Genomic DNA, 17,127 nt, shown 5'->3' with positions numbered 1-17,127 from the left:
GGCAAATCCATTTTGGTTTTACATATGGCCCTATTTGAAGTTGCTTTGGAAAGCAGGCTAAAAAAAATAGAGCCCTCTGGGAGTAATAAAAAGTGCAGACTGTCCCCCCCTGGGCCTTGAAACTGCACTAGATTCTCTTTCCATCCAGCCTGCGGAATGCAGCCCAGGCACCACTCGCTGAGCTCCTGAAATGTTGCTTCTGTGATGCTACCACTAAAATCCAAAACTTGATTGAATATGACTTGCTTATCTGACCTTTAACAATTTCCTTTTGTCATCCAAAAGTGAATAACGGGAGCCACCGTATTCGGAAAACCTGCCGCCTCTATTCTCCATTTGGTTACTGCAGATAAGCTTTCCACATGCTTCCATTTCAAAGCTCAGAATGTTTGCAGAGCGTGTATTAATTGAAATCGTGTTAGCGTTTTAAAGCTGTTCAAAAGTTTTGTTAATTTCAAAGAAATACTAAAGGATTTTGCATTAGAAGAAAAACATGTAGTTGGCAAAGAGGTTTTCTTTTGTAATTGATTGTCAGTTCTGATACCTGAAAATATTCGTTTAATACCTTTGCAGGATATAAGGGTTTGGCATGAATTCTACATGTAGAAATAATAATTGAAAGTGTTTCCTGTAAATTTGCTGGATATCAGGGATTCCAAAGTAAATTTAATTTTCTCAGTGAGCTGTGACTATGTAACAATTGTTTTTCTCATTCTTAAAAGAGACTTTTTCTATAGCTTAGTGGTTCTCCACCAGAGGTGGTATTACTCCCTGGAAGACATTTGACAATGGCTGGAGACATTTTCAATTGTCACAGCTTTGAAGGGGGGATGCTGTTGGCATCCAGTGGGTGGAGGCCAGGGATGCTGCCACCCATCCTGCAGTGCACAGACAGCATCCACCACAAAGAATTATCCAGCCTCAGAGGTCAATAGTGCTGAGGCTGAGAAAACCTGCTTAAGAGAATCTGCACCGTTATTTTTTGATGGTAATATGCGGTACAGATTCCTGTGACTATGCAGGAGGGGAAATGAGCCTGGCACCCACCCAAGCTTCCCTCTCTTTAAATCCAGAGCAGAGCCTTTTGTCCGCATCCTTCCCATGAATTTACACCCGGACACGAGCAGAACAGCTGGTGCCCTGTCTCTTGTGTCCTTCCTGCTATTCTGGGCTTTAGGATTCCTTAAAGTAACATGGGTCACTCTGTAAACGTGGGGCAAGCTCTTTCCTTAGCCTCACTTATTTTTTTAGTGAAGAGCTGTGTGGTGAATGAAGCTACCAAATCCCCACGTTCCCTATTTTTCTGTCCTTGGTCTGGTCTTTTCTCCATTTGATTTATCACCTTATTATCCCTTTTGATGTTCTGCTTTTATAATGACAATGGCCTGTTTTATTACCTACTGAACCACTTTCTGTTCCATTCTGAACTTTTCTCTAACCTGTTTCAAATTGATTTCTTTTATTGAGGTGACATTCACATAGCATAGATTAGCCACTTTAGAGGGAAGAATTCAGTGGTTTTTAGTATATTCACAGTGTGTGCCATATCCAGCTTTATCTAGTTCTGGAACATTCTCATCACCCCAAAGGAAACTCTTTCCCTATTGAGCAGTTACTTCCCATTCCTCCTTGCCCCAGGTCCTAAAAACCACCAATCTGCTTTCTGTCTCTGTAAATTTACTTATTCTGGATATTTCATATTAATGGGATCATACAATATGGGGTCTTTTGCCCTAGCTGTGTTCACTTAGCATAATGTTTTTGAGGTTCACCCACATGGTAGCCTGGATCAGTATTCCCTTCCTTTTCAGGGTTGAATAGTATTCCATTGTATGGATGGACCACATGCCGTTTATCCATTCATCCATGGATGGACATCTGTGTTGTTTCCACCTTTTGAATATTGTGAATAATGCTGTCATGAACATGTGCGTACATGTATTTGTTTGAGTACTTGTTTTCAATTCTCTAGAGTATATATTTAGGATCACATAGTAATTGTATGTATAACCTTTGGGAAACTGTCAAACTGTTTTCACTGCAGGGGAATCAACTCTAAGCTGCTTTATTTTGTTAATTCCATGCCCCTGCTCGTTGCATCTGCTTCTACCAACTCCCCGCAGGTGGCAGCCATCCATTCTCCCTGAGTTTCCCAAAACAGTTTGACAGAAAACTTAAAGAATCCAGATGTGCGTTCTAAAGCACAGATACAAAACTCTGAGAGTTTAGGACCGGCTTTGCATCCATACCCATGAAGTGCTCAGATTCACCTAATGTCTGCAATGGCTTGGATACCAAAACTGAAAATCCCCAAATTTTGAAAAAGAACCTTTTTTTCCCCTCCATCACAATAGTTAGTCCTTTTTTGTAACGCAGTGGATTTGTTTGAATGTGCCCTCTTTTTGTCGTAATATTATTTCTTGAATGGCTGCGGTTCCTGGGGATCTGTGCGGCCTTTAATGGGAAGGAGAGGGGGAGCATTTGGGAGCAGGCATTCCCTGTGACTCTCCCTGTGCTTCTTCCCCACCTGTAGGTGTCATTCTTCCTCTTCATCATCTTCGTGGTGTACACCATGCTGCCCTTCAACATGAGAGACGCCATCATTGCCAGTGTCCTCACCTCCTCCTCCCACACCGTCGTGCTGAGCGTCTGCCTGTCTGCAATGCCGGGGGCCAAGGAGCACCTGGTCTGGCAGGTAGGTGCACCTCCACCTCTGCAGGGTGACCACACCTGCTCAAGGTGTGACTGTTGGCTGGTACCTGGCAGGTTCTCCAGGTCTGCTCTCTGATGTTGACCCTGAGTGTCGCTAATGGGTAGCCAGCCACTCCACTCTCTGCAGTGGAATCAGCAGTCACTTAGCCATTAGCAACAGTGAGAATTGGAAATGGCAGTTCCATTTTGCTGATTGATGGTTAAAAGCTGTTATTATACATTGTAATTTAGTACTCTTATTTTTAAGAGTTAGAGTGAAACAACTTATATAATTAAATTCATAATTCTCCCCCATCTCTCCCTGAGAGATTTCCAAAACCCCGTCTTTACAGAGGACAGAAGAGCTCTCTATTTCTTAATCCTCTGGCAAGTCCAAGGACATAAAAAATAGTTCTTTAAAATGCTTCAACAGCAAATTTAGCTTTACTGCTAAGTGGCATTCCAATGAAGCCTTCCTATTTAATTAGTTAAAAGCATTTAAAAAGCTATTTAATTTCCTGTTACTACATCCGTAGACGTGAGGGGCAGTGGTCTGCACTTATTCTTAACAGTCTCTTTTTCACCTGTAAAAAGTATGCTTTATTTTCCTGGGTTGGAATCAAATGTAACAAATGCAGCCAGTGTGCAGAATGCAGCAGGGCTGAGAGGAGTAGTTATGAATACCACTGTCATTGAAAAGGATTTTAGACGTGGGTCACTTGAGCCCTGCGGGTCTCAGAAACCAGTCTGTACTTCACTTGAAAGAATGTTTTATTTGGAACCTTGAGATGGAAATGGAGGCCTTACCCTTGGGTCTGTAATAATTGCTCTGAGTTGGAAAGCGTTCTAGGGACCCCTTTTCTCAATACTCGTCTCTGAGTGCTCATAACAAACATTCATTAAGCATAGCCTGAGCACTTGTGAAATGTCCTCTGTGGGCACTGAGTGAGGGTAAAGCTCCTGATCTGGCACAGTGGTGCCCGTTTCCCGCTGACTTGTTTGGACATTACTAAGAAGCATCCCCTCCAGGAAGTGGAGGGAACCATGTCTTTCCTGTGACGGAGCAGAGTAGTCACATCAGTAACCTGCATCGCCAGAGACACACACGGTGGCTGGTCAGTAACTAATCAAATGCAAGAGAGAAGGTGGGTGTTTTATTAAAAGATGAAACAATCCAGCTGTGCCTGGAATGAGGTGGAAGAAGTGTTCCTTTTTACACGAGTTCTGCCCCAGCTGTTACTTGCTTTTTCTACATTTCACAGCTTCCCATGAGGATATTCATGGGACATTTCTCCTTTCTCCCATAAGTTCCATTCTTCCACCCTCCCTTTAGTGGGGCCATTAAGCTCAACCTTAGGTAGTCACATTCAGGTCAGGGTGAAGGGTATGTTTTTCATAGGAATGAATACATAATAATTTATGTAAGAATATTATGTAACAATAATAACTTGCTCTGCCAATGTACACTATGGAAATCACTACAGGAAAGTCCTGGTCACACAGGCAACAGGGCACTCATACATATTTCACTGCCCATGGCATCTTGCTGGTCGTGGGTTACCATGGAGCACATACCTTGAACATTTTGTACCTATCTTTTCTGCCCCTTCATGAATAAAGAAAGTGTCTGCTGGTGCAGATGCAATAGAAAAAGCATCTGGGAAATGAGGATTATGATACCTGCCTGTAAAGATCAAATGGGGTTAAAAAAAAGGAAAAAAATAAGTGATTTACAAAGAACAGGGCATATTTTAGATATCAAGTACTATACTGAGGTTTTTTTTTTTAGCACTGTTATTTTCTTGTATTGGTTAAAAAAAAAAGTGGAAGGAATGTAATCTTAAATTTTTATTTGCTCAATTTCCAAAACCAACGAAGAAAAATACTTCTTATCAGTGGACAGGCAGAGATAGGGTAACGATAGGATAATTCTAGAATAGCAAAAGAATAAACATTCTTTATTCCATAAGAATAACGTTGAAAGGAACAGAAGAATATAAGGTCAAGTTTCCATCCCTTCAGAAGTAATTTCACAGGGATTTCAAGAACTGGGAAAGGCAAAATCTGCCAACAGCTTTAAAATGGAAGGTTCATAGGTAAACATCAAAGTAATGAACTAGAAGAGCTTTAAGTACCTTTGGCCAGTGCTGGAAATATAAACTCAAAACAATACTGGCTTGTGATGTGAGGGAAACGTTTTATGGGATTCTTTTTATGAAAAGTGTATAAAAGACAGAATGCTACAGATTAGGTAGTTATATTGCTCTGGAGTAATTGTTTAAAGCAAAACTATTTGAAATAAAGAATATTGCTCTGATATAAAGAATGAGCTGCCCATCAATAATCAGTATCACCCCGCCTTCTAAACCCCCAAAGCAAGAGTGCATTTTATTTAACATGGGTCCATACTAATCATTTTTGTTTCCTTTTATTTTCTGAACATTGTCAATCCATTGATAACATGTAGTAACTTATCTGTTTACCAAAATATTGACTTAATAGGAAACCCTATTCCCATTCCATCTTGTGCTCAGGAAATTAATTTCACCAGTATTTGTCTTGAGGTAGAATTCATTCTCAGTCTATGACCTATCATCTACTTGAGGAAATTTATTTAATACCTGAAAATTGTGGATGATGTCTCCTAGCACATTTAAACACAAAGTATAATTCCTAATATATTTTTTATAGACTTACCAGTACATTGCAAGTCCAGTATGGATAATATTTTCCCCTAAGCCTTTCAAAGATAGGTTGCCCCCAGATGTGATGCTCCATTGCCTCCAGCTGCTTTGGTGTGGAATTCCTACAATACCATGCTCCTGCATAACCATAATGCAGCTATCAAAACTGGAAATGTGCATTGTTTAACTCCTGACGTTCCGGTTCCTCCAGCTTTCCCAGTAATGTCCATTATAGAACAAGGGCCCATGCATTGCACTGTGTTCTTAAGTGTCGTTGGTCTCCTTCTGGATGGAACAGTTCCTCTGGCTTTTATTAACGCTTTTGAAGGTTGCAGGCCAGTTATTTTCTAAGATGTCCTTTAACGTGGGGGGTCCAGTGTTTCCTCATGAATAGATTGAAGTTATGCATTTTGGCAGGAATCTCAGAAGGGATGGTGTGTCCTCATCACGTTCTATCAGGGGCGTGTACGTCTACTTTGTCCCATTATTGTCAGTGGTCATTACTATCAGGGTGCTGTCCACCAGCCTTTTCCACTTTGAAATTACTCTTTTCCTCTTTGTCATTAGTACATATTTTGTGGAGAGGTGCTTTGAAACTATGCAAATATTCTGTTTCTCATCAAACTTTTAATATATTTATTTGCTTGTTTGTATCTACATGGTCTGATGTTCAGTAGATTATAAACCACTGCTGTCACTATTTATTTTGATGCCCATAGGGTCTCAGATTTGTCCAGTGGGTGCCTCTCCAAGCTTACCTTTGACTTGTCCCTGTGATTCTTTGAGCATTTCCTCAATTTCTGGCACAAGCTATTTTGGGTTCCTCTTGTGCCCTCGCTGACCTAACCCTAAAATCAGCCATCTCTCCAAAGAACCCTAGTTCTTTTTGGTGAAGAATGACATTTAGTGGCAAGATCTGGGCTTCAGGCCTTTCTGTTGCCATTGGGGTGTCAGTCCTCCATTTATTTTTATATCTGCCTACATCTTAAACAGCATGACTTCACACCGATATTTCCATTTCCATTCCAGCATAAGCTTCATGCCAGTTTTCTCTCTTTCCATTGTGGCTCCCTTGACCAACAGTGAAAAATATTTAGCTCTCATGGTCCTAAATATATTTATTTATTTGATGAAACCCTGCATGTAACCAGTCTCCTGTTGCAACTGTCAGCCCGTCCCCCTGCCCTCTCACTTGAGACAGTTTCCTTCCCTCCCCGCCATGACCCATTCCCCCAGCTGGGTCTCTGACATCCAGTCCACGAGAGGGTGTCCCCTCCCCCAGCTGGGTTTCTGGCACCCAGTCCACGAGAGGGTGTCCCCTCCCCCAGCTGGGGCTCTGACACCCAGTCCACAAGAGGGTGTCCCCCACCCCAGCTGGGGCTCTGACACCCAGTCCATGTGAGGGTGTCCCCTCCCCCAGCTCAGGCTCTGTACTTGACTTTGCCCAGTGTAGGAACTCCACACACCCAGCCCAGCTTTGTCATCTTGGGTGAGTTTCGCTTCCCCCGTCCCCTGTTGGTTCAGACGCTTCTTCTCTGCATCACCTGAGGGCTGGGCACTCAGTTATTCAGGAGGGAAGGAAAAGGACAAGAAGAGAAGGGGTAAAGGATGGGCCTGGAAGAGGAAGACAGCGAACACATTTTGAACGGACTTTATTTGTGGAAGAGGAAGAGATTCTTCTCAGTTACTTTGTGTGATTCCCTTTGTACCGGTCTTGGCACCTTTTCTTCTAACCCTTTTCTGTCTTTGTTTCCTAACTGGATTTCAAAGAAAAGCTTTTCTGGAATCTGAGATGATTAAGGGAATCTGGAATCCTTAATAACCAAGGGAATAAATTATTTTGTTATTAGGAAACTTAAAGGAGAGCAATTTTGCACTGTCTATGTAAGAAGGATACTTTGTTTGCCTATCATAAATTTAGCAGAGGTAGCAAAGCCCTTAACAATTTATGGTTAACAAGAAAATAAGAATTTTGCCTGTATCAGTAGGATAGCATGCATTTGACGGAAAGTTCTACAAAAACAGCAAGGAGTCTTTTTGCCTATGATTATATCACGGCAGAGGGAGACTGAGGCTAGGAAAGCATGATGAAACTTCCCACCTCATGCCTTGGTGCCTGCCTCCTGCTTGGGCCCTGGGAGGAAGGGTGGCAGTATGCAGCCATTAGACAAGGTCAGGGATCTGGGTAGGTGTCTTACCTCCCAGACTGGGGCAGCTGGTCCATCAGTCAGGAGCCCAGTCCATCCTGCAGCCTGTGTTTGTGTAGCACTTACTCCATTTTAAATATGCACCTTGTCTGTTCTTCATTTGCTAAACTTTGTAGGTCAGCTACACTGTCAGCAGGGTACTGAACCATCCTCAAGGAATTTCCAAATATTCCTATTCACATATTACATTTGCATTTATTTGAAATTTACTTACTTTTTTAATGTGTTTATTTCCTTGGTATTCCTAGCAAGGTCTGAATTTTCATTTTCTGTATGTTTTATTTTCCCGTGAGAGAGGGAGGAATTTGAATATAGATTTCTTTCACAAGCAGGTTATATGAGAATCCATATTTATTAAAGAAGATAAGCCAAGCAGTGCATATTGATTTTCTAACAGGATTACTCATATTTCAGGGAAATTTTATAGGATTCCTTTATGCAGTGGATACTTTAATATATTTAAGTTGTGATTCAATTTGAACAATTTTCATTTGGACCTAAAATAGAAAATATAGCGTGTCATCTATAGCAAGTGTGCAATCGTAGTAACGCAGATATGTTACATAACCGATTCTTTTTCAGTATAATTCAGGAACTGTATATTGGAGTCTGGAATTAAATTGCATTTAGGATCTAATCTGAGAAGCTCAAAGGAGAAACAGCACGTTACCAGCTGCCCAGTTTCTGGCTGTGGAAGAGACGAATTGTTAGGAATTTGGATCTCTGTTCCTGCGATTTTGTCTTTAGAGAAGCTCAGGATATTAATATTTTCCAAAGAGGGGAAAAGAGACTGTCTCACTGTTCACTCTGTGTAGCATCCAGCTATTGATTATGATCTGTATCCTATTTGAACAAGGTGTCATTTATCTGTTCTAAAGACATTATAATTTGGAAGGAGTGGGGTAAGCATAGAGAAGAGGTTAAAAACAGGAAGTACCTAATGTGACTGTGTCCTAAAGCAAATCGAAATGCACTTCACAGTTCTCCTTTTGCCTTCCTTACCCTTCCCCCAGCGGGACAGATAAACCTCATTCTCCTCTAAATGACAGGAACTTCACACCATCATCGCATCAGAGAGAGTTTGGTAGGGCAAGTGAACAACAAAACGAAAATTAGCACTTCGCTGCAGGATGCCAAATCATTTAAAAATGCTCTGGCAATTTTAAGAATGTTTGAGGGAACCCTCCTACACTCTTAGTGGGAATGTAAATTGGTGCAGTCACTATGGAGAACAGTATGGAGGTTCCTTAAAAAACTAAAAATAGAACTACCATATGATCCTGCAGTCCCACTCCTGGGCATATATCCAGAGAAAACTATAATTCAAAAGGATACATGCACCCCAATGTTCATAGCAGCACTACTTACAATAGCCAGGACATGGAAGCAACCTAAATGTTCATCGACAGATGAAAGGATAAAGCAGATGTTGTGCATATATAATGGCATATTACTCAGCCATAAAAAAGAATGAAATAATACCATTTGCAGCAACATGGAAGGACCCAGAGATTATCATACTGAATGAAGTCAGAGAAAGACAAATATCATACAATGTCTCCATGTATGTGGAATCTGAAAAAACAATACAAGTGAACTTATTTACAAAACAAAAATAGACCCACAGACATGGAAAATAAACTTATGGCTATCAAAGGGGAAAGGAGGAGAGGGAGGGATACATTAGGAGTTTAGGATTAACAGAAACACACTCCTACATGTAAAATAGATAACTGATAACTGATAATATACCTACTGTATAGCATAGGGAACCATATTCAATATCTTGCAATAATCCTATAATGAAAAATAATCTGAAAAAGAATAGATATATGTATATGTATATTCATATACATAAAACTGAATCAACTTGCTGTATACCTGAAACTAACCCAAACTTGTAAATCAACTATACTTCAATAAAAAAAAAGTGTCTGAGACAGAGAAGCTTCATGTTGGTAGTTAACTATTTGACTCTGATGATGGAATGAGACCTAGGTTTATTTTCCAACATTTGTGAACCTGTTTTGGGTAGGAGATAGAAGGAACAGAGGTAAAGGGAAGCCCTATCAGACTATGAGTTTTGTCTTGGAGACTTGATCAAAGGAGCATGAAAAGAAGGATTTCTCTAAAAATGAAAAATACCATCGATCACCCAACAGCTGCCTCTGTCCTCTTCTTGAACCTGTCATCTGAATTCTGTACTTTCTGTTCATTCAAAGCAATGGATTCATGTCAGATGACTTACGTCATTACAGATTGATTAAATGTCAGCTGAATGGCATGTTCCACTGGCTGACATCTTGACAGGTGGTTTTCCTAGTACTTTCACCATTCCATGCATTTTTGTTACAGTATATACAAAGATCTGAGGCTCTGTCCTTTCCAAATGTTTATGAGGATAGTTTGTGAAAGATACTGATTTCTAGTCATTTATTAAACCATCCATGATGCTTTTTATTTTTTAATTATGTTTTGAAGCAAACAGGCCACTGTATTTTTTTTAACATCTTTATTGCAGTATAATTGCTTTACAATGTTGTGCTAGTAAAGATTCCTTTTAAAACCCTTAGTGGACAATGAGAAAGTCAGCAACCCCTATGCGGAGTCACATGAGACAGACTCCTTCTAGGTACTTGCAGGTCAAATGATGAATCTGCTAAGTTGTGTGAACTTGAGAGAGTAATATATCTGCAGCTTGACTTTAGCGAGAACTTTGCTCTGGTTCTAAGGTGTCTCTTTAAAGAGTAGAGAGAAACCCAATGAAACTCCATTGGTGCAATGGAGAGAGGATGTACAGTCACTGGGAGACATTCTAAGGACAAACAGGGCTGGGGATGCTCCTAGTTACCTGTAAAGTGGAAATAATAATAATAATGCCTCCTTCCTAGGACAGTAGAGATGATTAGATGAGATGATAAATGAAAAGGACTTAACTGGGCCAGGTGCACAGTTAATGCATCAGTTAGTAAACATCAAGTGTTGATAACAATAACTACATAGTGATAGAACTACAACATCCTCATTTTGTTTGTGGAATGCAATGGCCTGGACAGGCTAAGAGAGGGGACGTACTTTCTATCCATTTTTGCAGCAATGATCACAGTGTGCCCTCTTTGAGAATGATGTACATCAAATTTGCCTTCCCCGGGAGATGTGAGTTCCTGCCGGCCAGACTCTGGGTTCATCATGTTTGCTGTCCTTAGCAGCTCATGAGTGTCTTGACATGTCAGAGAGTATGAGATGGTGGACACAACAAGCACTTTGGTCTCAGATGGAATCTGGGCTTGGATTGTTTCTCCCACTGTATAGCTGTGCATCGTGGACATGAAGGTGGACCACCTGGAGCCCCCTCAAAGAAAGACTGATTGTCCAGCTGTTCGGGGTGTTGGTAACAGCTAGTTTTCCATCCTTAGTCCCTTCCAGGCTGCCTCAGCTGCACAGAGCTGCCAGCCCAAGGCCATGCCTTTCCAAGGGAGGCCCACATCCATGACTGATCGAGGTGGGGGACCCAATGCAAGACAATTCTGATTGGCTATTTCAGCACCACAGCTTCTGTAAGTCTGTCTGAAGTTGTCAGGCCTGCATCCCAGCCCAACTTCTCCCTCTGCCAAGTCCCGAGTCCTTCCCTCTGCTTGGGCATTGATCCGAAGGGCACTCCCTACTAAACACCCAGCTCTGTTTCACATGTGCTTCCTGGAGAACCAAACTGCAGCATCACATAAACTTGGCCTAAGTCTTTAGTTTACTCAGTTTTCTCATCTCTAAAATGGCAGCAGTAACACCAACCTCCCTAGAACGTTGCTGGCCTTGATGCTGATTAGATGACCTGGTGTATAGGAAGAACCTGTTGTCAGGCTGGCCTCATCCTTAGTCCTCAGTAAACAGTAGACAGAAGCAGAAGCGGTAATATATTTTGCTAAGTCTAAATGACTTTTATAGAAGCTGAGGTAAATGGAACATGAAAATGCTTTGAGGATATATGTTAATAATCAAAGTCCAAATGACCTATGGAACTGAGTAGGGCCAAAAGTTGCATCATACATATGTAAGACCCTCAGAGCCCAGGTCTGGACTGGTTGACCATCCTGTGGAATGTCCTCTGCAGACTCAAGGCAGTGAGATTCATCCTGGTGAGATGCTAGAAGCCCACACTACACTGATGAGTGAAGTTCAGAAGTTCAGCCAATACCTGGGGACCTGTGCTTCTGTAGGTTAGTAAGACACTAGCTTTTGGAGACCCAAGAGACGGCTCACCCCTTGTCAGGGGTGAAAAGGAGGTGTTTCTAGGATCACTTGCCAGTTGGACATCTTGAGCTCTTTCCCTGGAGTGTTTGTTCCCTGGAGAAGCCCACTCCTGTTCCCCAGCCAACCTTGGGCATTGCTCATTTGGACCAGCCAATGGTACCGTGATACATTGGGTCAGACCATCCTGCACCTCAGCTTTGTGGTCCTGGCCACCTGCATGTATACATCTCCGTCTCTTTGCATCACTCCTTCTGCCCCCTCAGCTGAGATACTGTATTGGTTTCCTAATGCTGCTGAGAAAATCACCACAAACTTGGGTGCTTCAAACAACGGCAATTGCTAAATTCTGGAGTTCATCATTTCACAAAAATCAAAACCAAGCTGTGGCAGAGTTGGGTCCCCTGGAGGCTCTGAGGGAGAATGTTTTCATACCTCTTTCCTAGCTTCCGGTGGTTGCCAGAAATCCTCGGTGTACCTTGGCTTTTGGGGCTTCAAAACTCCCATCTCTTCCTCCATCTTTACGAGGCCTTCTATTCGTGTCTGTGCATCTTGTCGCCTTCTTATAGGGACACTGGCCATTGTCTTTAGGGCACACTCTGATGATCTCAAAGCAACATCCTTAATTTAATTACATCTGCAAAGACCCTTATGCCAAAAAATAAAGGTAGTATTCTGAGGTTCCTAGTGGACCTAACTTGGGGGCTTGTATTCAACCCGCTACCAATACCAACCTCCACAGATGGACAGCAGTTCAACTCCTCTCCTGCATGGCTTGCTACAGACCCTCCATGTATTCTCCAAGACCAGAGAGTCTGTGGGGCTCCCCTTCACTTGACTACTCAGGTATTACTAAGCTCTATGGTGTGCAACATATGAAGATACCTCCTTGGAAGATATTTATGGTAACACATAGGAAAATAAAGCAAAACTAGAAGAATTTAGAGTGAGGAAACATATGGGAATTCCACTCTTGCTTAAACAAAACTCTCATCCATAAGGCAATCATCAAGGATTCCTGAGGAACGGTTGCAGACAGGGGAACTAAACATCTGCCATTGGCTTTTTACTCCATTTTTAAAAATAGGTGATGGGGTCACTTTAAAAAAAAAAGTTGAGGTAAAGGTTTCAAAAGGTTTTCAGTGAATATACTTCTTCCAACCACTCTAAATTTTCTCATTGTAGTAGTTTTGCATTTGACCCTTTTAGGATTTCGAGGTATATAATCATATCATTTTCAAGTAAATCTTTACTTTCTTATTTTTATAGCCACCTTTTCTTTCCAATTGCTTTGCCTAGTACCTCTAGAAAAAAGTTGACAGTAACATGGTGATAGTAGACACACTTGTCTGTTTTTTTATTTAGTAGGGTTGACGTTTGTCCTTTAAACAACATGCTGGCTTTGGGGTTAAGTTAAATAAATGTTATAATTTGAAGGAAGTAACCATCTATTCCTACTTACAGACATTTTCTTTTTTCTTTTTCTTTTTCTTTTCTTTAAAGATTGATCTTGAACTTTATCAAAAGAGTTTCTAAAAAGAATCACCCATGGGCAAGACTGTATGATTTATTCCCTTTTATAATATTGAACGATTCTTGAATTAGCTCAGTAGGTCATGTTGTGTTTTTATCTAATTTTCTGCTTGATTCTTTTGACTAATAAATTATGAGGGGGTTTGGATCTGTTTTGACAATAATAAGAGCAAACACAGGCAGCACTGGCCATGGGCCAGGGATGATTCTGAGTGCTTCACTCATGGGTGACCATCTTCCATCTCAAATGTTTATTTAGATTAAAGATCATCCCCTTTTTTTCTGTGCAGATTCTTCTGTTTAGATTTACTTTCTTTTCTGGGGTGTTTTTCTCAAAGATATACTCTTATAAATACAGTCTCTTTCATCGAAGGTTGCAATTGTATTTTATAGAGTAGAGTGATCTCTTTTCATGGTTTCAATTACTTCTGTTCTGATGTTTACTTTTCCCTGGTTGTCCTTTCTCTATTAACTCCTGAGTCATCTAGTAATTTTTTAAATTTATTTTTCCAAGGAATGAGTTTTGAATATATTTATTATTTTTATTGAATTTCTGTTTTTTTTTAATTTCAGTTTTTTTCTTTGTTAATTCCTTACATTAATTTTCTTTGGCTTTGTTTTGGTTTTGAACTTCTTGTGTTAGATGCTTAATCAATTTATTTTTCTCTCATATTTATGTAAGTACTGAAGGCTATACATTTTCCTCTGGAGCCAGCTTTAGCTCTATGCTTTATATGTGCTCATCATCATTATTTTCTAGATATTTTGCTGATTTGGTTTGAATTTCTTTTGTTACACAAGAAAAACTTTTGCTGTTGTTTCGATGATTGTGGATTTTTCTCTTCTGTTTTTGTTATTAATTTTAGCCTTTTTTGCATTAAGATTAGAGAACTACATTATTTCTACTTTTTAGAATTTATTAAGGCCATTTTTTAGTAATCTAAGGCCAGCCTGAATTTCTTTTTTCCCTTACAACAAAATTGATCTTTCTGCCTGGTTGCCCAATGGACTTCTTTATTTTTGAAGTCCAGCAACTTTACTGAAATTTGATGTTTTATTAATACTTTGCATTTACTCTACTATTTTTCAGAGTGCCCTTTTAATATGAACTACATACTACTACTGCTACTGACAGTCGTTCTCATCATTAGCACTAGAACTCTCTGAGCACTCGTGGGGGTGAATCACTGTGTTAATTGACATTCAAGTCATTGTGTTCTTATAGCCACTGGAGACACTAACTGACAGAATTTCCTGCCTCAGAGTGGGACTGCTTCCGGCCATACTCCTAGTGATGCCATTCCTTCTGGAGCCTAGCCTCCTGAACATCCTGAATCCAAGAGGGCTCCCCACAATATTCCTGCAATTGCAAAACAGGGACCTGGCTTTTACAGGACCCTCACCTTGAGGTACATCTCTGCTTCCTTTCTGAATCTACAGACTCCTTTATGGGGGTTCTCTTAGAGTGTCTTCTTGGCTTCCCACCTCTGGGTCCTGCTTACATTTAGTAGCCCTCACACCCACTTTGGAGTCTGGAGTTTCTACTGATCTAATTTTGTCAAAAATATAAATTATGTATGCATTTCCTGTGCTCTTTGGTGTTCTGGATAATTTTTAGGATAAGAAGAAGAATTGTAACCTTTGTGGGTCAAATAGGAAATATTTAGTTTTTAACCTTTTCTTTAGTTTCTTAAAAATTCACCTTCTATGCCATAACGAAATGGCATAGACTGGGTGGCTTAAACAACAGAAGTTTATTTTCTCACAGTTCTGGATGTTGGCAGTCTGAGATTAGGGTACCAGAATCGATTCTAGTGATGGCTCTCTTCCTGACTGGCAGATAGCTACCTTCTCACTGTGCTCTCACATAGCAGGGAGAGAGGAAGAGGGAAAGAGAAAGAGGGAGAGGCAGACGGAGAGAGAAAGGGAGAGGAACAGGGAGGGAACAAGCTCTGTTGTCTTTTCTTATAAGGACACTAAAATCAGACCAGATCAGGGCTCCACTCTTAGGTCTCCATTTAATCTGAATTCCCTTGTCACTCTCAGTGCAGTCAGACTGGGAGTTAGAGCCTTGACCTGTGAATTCACATGGGGTAGGGGGACATGGTTCCAATAATTGGTTTGTCTGGTTTACTAAAAGTTTAGCAGGTCTGAGTCTCAGTGTTGTTTAAAACACTCATGATGCTACCGAGCCTTCTGTTCTAATCCTGGACATTCCTGCTCTCCTTTCAACCTTTGACCTGTTCTGCTGGGAGAGAGACCCGAGTAGACCAGAAGTAGAGTTGAGGTGGTGAAGGGACCCATGTCCTCAGCTTCTCACAGACCAGTGGGGAATCACTGATCTGGAGATGAAGGCTGAGGTGGTGGGAACCTTCCCCATTGTCCCATCCTCTCCTGCTCTGTGTTATTATTATGACTTTCTACAGGAATCCTCACATCATATTTCATGATGCTCATTTGTCTGTATGTCCTTCTGTCACACGTTCCCTGGGCCTTGAGATGAGCTTTTGAGACCTGTGGCAGGAACCAGAGCTTTTAAATATTTTTATTTGTCCCAGCACCGGGGGTACATAATGTTAAATGGATGCCTGCATGAATAGACACATGAGGGATGGAATGAATAGGCACACACACGCATGACCGGGTGTAGCAGCATTGTAAGCATCTGTGTGCCTTGGACAGCACCCAGCGAGGGGGACAGTGAGCAGTCCTTTCTCTTTACACTGTCTCTGAGCATGAATGCTGGGTCAAGTAGTGGTGCCCTTTAAAGAGAATCAGGAAGAGTGAAAACAGCTCCAACGTCCTCAAACTTTTATTTTATCCTTTTGTTTTCTTCAAGATAAGTCAGATCCTCACATGAATTTTAAATAAGTTTTAAATCAAGCTTACCGTATTATAGAGGATTCAGAGGAAAGATACAAAGATGATTGAAGAATTAGGAAACTGGGTATACAAAGGGAAGTTCAAGATTGGGATTACTCATCACTGACAGAAAAATGAGATGAAACTGAACTGACTCCAGGGATATTAACATGATCCATAGGAACAGTAGGCTGGATGCTTGAGTCCAGCAACCCCTGTGTGCTTGGTCACTGAACCCATAGAGATCATCATATTTTAGCTACTTAATGAGGCAGAGAAGGTCACTGATTTGGGTTCCTATTAATGGAGAAATAAAGACATTTTCAAAAATCCTGTAGACACTGAGGGCGTTAATCTGAAGTAAACTGCCTTACACATACCTCTGGAAGTTTGGTCAAGGAAGTACTTAGTGCTTTAAGCTACAGGTTATACTGTGATCTAGACCTCCTGTTTAAGGTTTCTTTTGAAGTGGTCTTTTAAAAAAATATTTAATTATTTATTATTTATTTTGGCTCCATCGTGTCTTCATTGCAACACTCGGGATCTTTGTTGTAGCGTGCAGACTCTTTGGTTGTGCCATGCCTGTGGGGATCTAATTCCCCGACCTGGGATCGAACCCGGGCCCCCTGCATTGAGAGCATGGAGTCTTACCCACTGAACTACGAGGGAAGTCCCTAAGGTTTCTTAACAGGTCGAAGACTGCTTCTCTTGACTGAGCACCAAGGAAGTTCTGTAGGCAGAGCTAGGCTTTCATTTGGAAGGTCTTCTAGTCTTTCCCTGCCAAAGAGTATCTGGATTCTTAGCAAACTCTTATTATGGGTTGGAAGTCTTGTGTCCCAGACACAGTGGTTCTCGGGTGGACCAGTCACTGTGGACACATTTGGTGGTTGTGAGATTGGAGGTGA

General features: G+C 41.1%; 1 protein-coding gene across 1 annotated transcript in view; it reads left to right on the top strand.

The window, feature by feature from the left end:
- The window catches only part of ADCY2 (adenylate cyclase 2), a gene marked incomplete at its 5' end in the record, with an annotated part of 450,707 nt that overhangs the window by 107,619 nt on the left and 325,961 nt on the right, over window positions 1-17,127 (top strand). The window contains one exon of the mRNA XM_079704024.1: window positions 2,534-2,695. Within this exon, the coding sequence (XP_079560150.1) occupies window positions 2,534-2,695 (162 nt within the window). The remainder of the gene's footprint in view (window positions 1-2,533; window positions 2,696-17,127) is intronic.

Source organism: Hyperoodon ampullatus (genome assembly GCF_949752795.1).
Source record: "Hyperoodon ampullatus genome assembly, chromosome: 4".
Lineage (NCBI taxonomy): Eukaryota > Metazoa > Chordata > Mammalia > Artiodactyla > Ziphiidae > Hyperoodon > Hyperoodon ampullatus.
This window is presented reverse-complemented; position numbering and strand designations above follow the sequence as displayed.